The sequence below is a fragment of the Sphaeroforma arctica genome (assembly GCF_001186125.1).
Source record: "Sphaeroforma arctica JP610 unplaced genomic scaffold supercont1.109, whole genome shotgun sequence".
Lineage (NCBI taxonomy): Eukaryota > Ichthyosporea > Ichthyophonida > Sphaeroforma > Sphaeroforma arctica.
The window spans coordinates 125786-131643 of NW_014040449.1; the positions used below are offsets into that span (position 1 = coordinate 125786).

The following is a 5858-nucleotide window of genomic DNA, read 5'->3' on the forward strand; positions in this document are numbered from 1 at the left end:
ATAACATAGTTTTATATATGTAAATATATATATATATATATATGTGTGTGTGTGTGTATACACATATATCATAGTATATAATTGGATCCGTATATTCATTGTACTTTGTATCCCTATCTGTACGCATATCATCATGTGATTCTTGGACTCCAGTACGCCCATATGGAAGCGCCGAGGTGCCCCAATAATAAGGCATGAAGTTTTCTTCGACGACAACGCCAGCGTAGTCCCACATCCAAACAAGCGGAATATTGTTGATGTCAGGTGGCTGGGTAAGTTTATATATATATATGTGTGAGTGTGTGTGTGTGTGTTTGTGTTTGTGTAAATTCGCACTGACGTTAAGTCAAAGATGTCCCTCTAGGACAATGCCAGCGAGATCTGTCGGAGCTTATCTCTGTGTGTGATTTAGACGCCGTATTGAATCCCTAGTCGCTTCGTTTCGTTAAGGTTGCGTTTAAAGTTCATTTGTCGTAGGGCTCAGGTCTGACGTTCGGAGACTATCAGTTCGATTGTATTCAATCAAGGCGACCACAATCAATCGAGTGTTAGAATTGCATTTGGAGGACCCTAAACTCACCTTCAAACCCTAGAACCCTAAAATTTGGATTGCTAACATGTGTGAGGGGGTGTGCCTGGCTTTGAAAACAGTGGCAACGTCCGAAGTGGACTGCTAGTTTGTGCTACGAAAGCTCACAACCCTCTCGCACGTAACTGCGCAATTGATTGTTTCTTCCGTGCACATATTCTCACTGTATGCAGAATACTTAGCCAAGTCAACACCCAACTGTCGCGTATTGCACCACCCATCTAGCGTCCTCTCAGGGCACCATAGGTACAAAATTCTTACCCACACATACTACACCTTAAATATACATATATATATATATATATATGCCCAAATCTGTATACAGAGGGTGACCATCCCGGAGAGCAGGTGGAAATGGACTTGTTTGCGCATCGTTATGTAGTGCGTGTATCGCCGCTAATGGCTATACTTGATCCGCACTACTTTATCAATGAAGTTCACGAAGTCTGTCGCAGGTGAGTGTTTGATGGATATCCAATTAGTATGGTGTCCTATATTTTGTATGGTCCACATTTAGTTCAAATATAGACTAGCTGGTTGTATCGCATTCTGGTATATCTTAGTTCTGAGTGAGTTGTCCTCGTATTTCCTAAATGTGGTTTGAAAAGTATAATCCATCTCGGTATCATCAAGTATTTAGTGCGCAAAAGTCTGTCTTAGCTGAGGTTTTTGTTGTTTTTTTAGTGTGATTTCTCAATAGTAGAGACCAAATACTATTTTCTACTCCCAATTCTTCGGAGTCCCAATTCTTCGGTGCAAAAGGCCTGGACAAGCTATGATCTAAAATAGAATTCACCAAACTATTCTTCTAGGCAACCTACTTACTTGTTCGCCTTCCATCATGGTGTGCTTCTTTACTGTACACATTAGTAAGCATCTCGGCTCTGCAACTGGTTACACCGCTTTAGCATCTGCAATCGTTTGTCATGCACCATACTCTACTTGTCTACTACTAAACCACTCATACTCAACTGAATCTTACTCTATATAAATACAAACGCAGAACGCGACACGCGGATAAAGACAGAGGAGTTGTTAGAACAAGGCGGTCGACGCTAAGTGGACCGCTGCCGAGTACCTTGGTGGAGACCCTCGAGCAATACGTGCAGCAGGCAGGCGATAAAGAAGGTCGCGATCTAGTTATATCCCGCACAGAGGATAGTTTAGAGGTGGCTCGCGATGAAGTAGATAGTACTAGTCACGCGTCTAGTAGCTCCTGATGGTGTATACTATAGAATATATTAGAGACATCCTTTTTTCTTTTAAATAAAATAGTCTAGTATTAGTTTAGCTAGGTGAGCTGCAGTCTTGTTCTATACCGATTGAGTTGTATAGTGTTTTTGAGCTGCTGTATGTAGACTAATTTTACATTTTGAAATCCAATAGAGGTGCAAGCTTGTTGGGTGTGGAAGACGCGCATGGAAAGAGTACTTTAGTTTGAGCACCCCCTCCTCTTTCCCCTCCATTACCAAGTATCTCATTCGAGAGTTGTCGATGCGGTTCCAAGTTGTAAACAAGTTCGGTACTTGTAGAATAAATAAGCTATCCAATTTAAGCCTATTGTCTTATTTGCTTTACGAGCAGATGGTGCGGAGTCGCTTACTTTGGTCATGCTTACTTGAATCGGTTGATTACCCTGACATGGGGAACTCCCCAAGCTAGCACGTGTATTTCAGGTTGCACTAGTATTACCAACCCGATGCTGCAGGAAGAAATTGTTCTTCTTTGTTATTTACCAGAAGTGTGATATAACAATTGTCTAATCGGGTGATTTGAAGTGCTGGGTTACATGATTTTCATCGTGATAGAATGTTGTGCATTTGCTGAAACAGGAGTAAAATGATGAAATAAAATGATATAAATATTCCGTAATCCGTATGACTATGTGTTTTACCTATTTAGATCACTTTTAAAAAAAAATACAAACTACTGAATCGGGTACTGACAGCACGTACAAACGAAAAAATATTATTTTTAGAAATTATATGTACAGCGTGCAGATTCTTACGCTATTATGGATATATGTATCCACCCCATATGTAGATATACAGATTTCGTACGCTATTATGGATATATATATCAACCCCATATGTAAATATACATATTTCGTACGCCATATGTAAATATGCATATTTCGTACGCTATTATGCATAATGTATCAACCCCAGATGTGAATATACAGATTTTGTATACCATTATGGATAGATTGAAATCAGAAGCCTTGATTTTATTGATTTTAGAGGAGACTATCATACTATGTGTTCAATTTTCAATTTTCAATTTAGGAGGCTACATATGACAAATATCAATCATTAGAGGCTACAAGTAGTTTAAGATTTCGTACGATAGATCAGTGTTGATTGGCGATTGGCGTGCAACGTTAATAATCATTTGCGTATGCGACCATGAGTAAATATGTGTACGCCAACTTTTTGTTTTGCCACAGATTCTTCAGATTCCGGCAATGGGCAGTTGGGCTGAATAGTTAACGTCACCATCTCAGTGAGTTTTAGCTGACTTGGTAAACGACATGACATTTTAGATTTCCGACATGTTTCCGCCGTCGTTAACCTTTCTGGCATGGCAATATTGGCGGAAACCTAGTGTCGGTAACCTGTCGCCTTGAACAGCTAGATTTTAAATATTAACCAATGAAAAGACTTAATTTATCCATAAGCCAATGAAATATATGTATTAACCTCAATAATAGTCATGGCGGAAACTAGAGGTTAACGACACGACAGTTTCCGACAGTATCCGACAGTCGTTTACCTGTTGAATATGGCGACTCTGACGCCCCCTCATACCAAGCCAGAGTTTTAGGCTGTTGTTTTTTTGTTTTGTTTTTTACAAAAGGGTTTTTACTGTAAACATTTGTCATTCAGTATAAATCAAACCAACCCGAGTTAGTGTTTATACCCAACCCAAACCAAAAACACAAACGTAAAACCTTCAATAGCGATGTTTATAATATATTCATTTGTCCTTTGTTATACACTCTACACTGTACCATCCCACCACACTCCAGTTATAATATAATATTGCGATCAAGAGTATAAAATGGTACAGCTGAGTCACAAACTTCTCAGAACGGCGAAACAACAAAAATGGTGTTGTATCGTGGGCTCAAGGATTCTGGCCAGATTCCAATCCAGCACAAGCAGTTGCTTAAGACTGGAATTGGATAACACCTCCGACAGTATCGACTCCCTACTGCCTATCAATTAGAGACTAAAGCCAGACATGGCTTCGCACTGCAACAAACTCGAAAAAGAATATGCTTTCATGGCAATCACGTCATTCATGATGCGTGCTGCTCTGTTAGCTAAATATTGAAGTCAATAATGAATGCAACCTGCAACAACCCAGCGCAAGTGTTCGGCAACCCATGCTCCTCGCTACCTTGTCAGCCAGGGAAGCCGTAGCACTGCAGTCGTCCCTAGTGGATATTTTGGGGGAAACTATGGCATTAAAATTCGATGTTCATGTTCGGTGCTAAATTATCAATTTGGAAACTAATTCACCGGAGTCAGGCAGTCAAGACTAAACAGTAACCGAGCCGGTGACGGTGTACCAAACTCAGAACTTCGAACTGAAGTAAACCTCAGCGCAAAACTTTTATATGTTACACTTTTATCAATTTATTGGCATCAAAGCCAGTCATGGGTTCGCACTGCAATATAAACCTTCTTTAAGAAAAGGTGGGTATAGCAGCCCGTACCATAGTCATAGATTCGTGTACGAATGTAAATATGTCAGACATGCGGCGCGCAACTTTTTAAGTCGACCTGAACTCACTTTATATACATTGTCCTCTGGATGAAATTCGAGGGAAGGAAACGTTCGCTGGCAAGTGAAGGTTTCAATTGAAGTTTGAGTTTCTTGGAAAGGTGGATGTGCGGTGTTGGAAAACGTTGATATGACTATCTTTAATGAATTGGATGATATCACCGCAAAATTTGGGTTGATATTTAACAAATAATAGCACAACTGGACATATTAATACTCGACATCATTGTGTGATGTTGTTGTCTACAAATTACCCGCTACCGTTTGGCAATGTTTGTGCACGCTTCCGTTGATTGGCCTGCGAACAATCACTTCCCATGCGTCGAAGGCTTGGTTCTTTGCTACAGAAATTTTGAAGAAATCCTTTTATATTACCAAGTCAGATAATAATATATTCTCGATTCTGAGGTGATAGTGTATTTAATGTGCATGGCAGATTATGTAGAGTTACAATTGTGAACAAATGAAGTTCAAAGGTTGTAGTGAGTTGGCCGCAATGCATCACACTGGCACTGTTGTTTGGTTAGGGAGTGCTTTGTGATCGTGTAACAAGTTCATCCAGAGATTTGTTGAGTGCAGCCTTCGCCCTAATATTTTATTGGTTTTCTCTACTATTTACAAACGTTAAACGTTAAAAAGATTAAAAACGTCATTCATTCCCCGTTACGTACATAAATACAATATGTAATTCGAATCTCATAATATTTTTTGACCATATATTTTATATAAAAAAGCCAAAAATGCAAAAAGGCAAGCGTGACAAAACGTCCGGCAATAAAGTTTTGAAAGGACTTCCAACTTCCAACTTCCAAGCTTTTTTTGTTTTTTTTTAAAAACATGGAAATATAACGCTTTCAGTGATATTTATTTATTTTTATTATGCTTTATAAAAAATATTAAATATCTCGGTACGAATTTGTGAATATATTTATCGTTCGGACGGTCCACAAGAAGTCAATAACAGTAGTGCATGTGGCAAGTGCACTTGAACCGCAACCTTTTATGTATGACATATTTCCGCTACACTAACGAATCGCGGTCGAGCGTGCGCGCTTTCAACCCTCTATTGTATAAATGTATCAATTTAGTTCAAATCTCTGCAGACTACACATGCAGTAGACACAAAGCAACACGTTATGAAGGGTGGGGCGGCCTTTGTGCCGCCTTTCCTTCTTGTAGTATGCTGGCTGCAGTGCATGCTGCATTGTGGGCTTGTTTCGGCAGCATCAGATGATTGTGTTTATCCCTTAGAAGACAGAGATCGCGGCTGCACGGCGTCTGTTAATTCAAAGGTATGTTTGTAGATTTAATTGAGAGTGTGGAATTATGATCTTTGTCATATGTGGGAATACAGAAACAGATCTTATGCGTTCTATTATGCATATGTGTAAACATATTCTGCGTATATATATATATATATATATATATGTGTGTGTGTGTGTGTGTGTGTGTGTGTGTGTGTGTAGTGTACTAAGTAATA

At 39.3% G+C, this 5858-nt stretch overlaps 2 protein-coding genes across 2 annotated transcripts in view; both read left to right on the plus strand.

Moving 5' to 3' along the window:
* The window catches only part of SARC_02441 (hypothetical protein), a 5826-nt gene extending 3626 nt beyond the window's left edge, over positions 1-2200 (plus strand). Inside the window, exons 5-7 of the mRNA XM_014303810.1 lie at positions 154-272; positions 915-1044; positions 1593-2200. Of these exons, the coding sequence (XP_014159285.1) occupies positions 154-272; positions 915-1044; positions 1593-1809 (466 nt within the window). The 3' untranslated portion in view covers positions 1810-2200. The remainder of the gene's footprint in view (positions 1-153; positions 273-914; positions 1045-1592) is intronic.
* A 3314-nt stretch (positions 2201-5514) lies between these two features.
* Positions 5515-5858, plus strand: part of SARC_02442 (hypothetical protein) — a gene marked incomplete at both ends in the record, with an annotated part of 6665 nt that continues 6321 nt past the window's right edge. The window contains one exon of the mRNA XM_014303811.1: positions 5515-5670. Coding sequence (XP_014159286.1) covers positions 5515-5670 — 156 coding nt within the window. The remainder of the gene's footprint in view (positions 5671-5858) is intronic.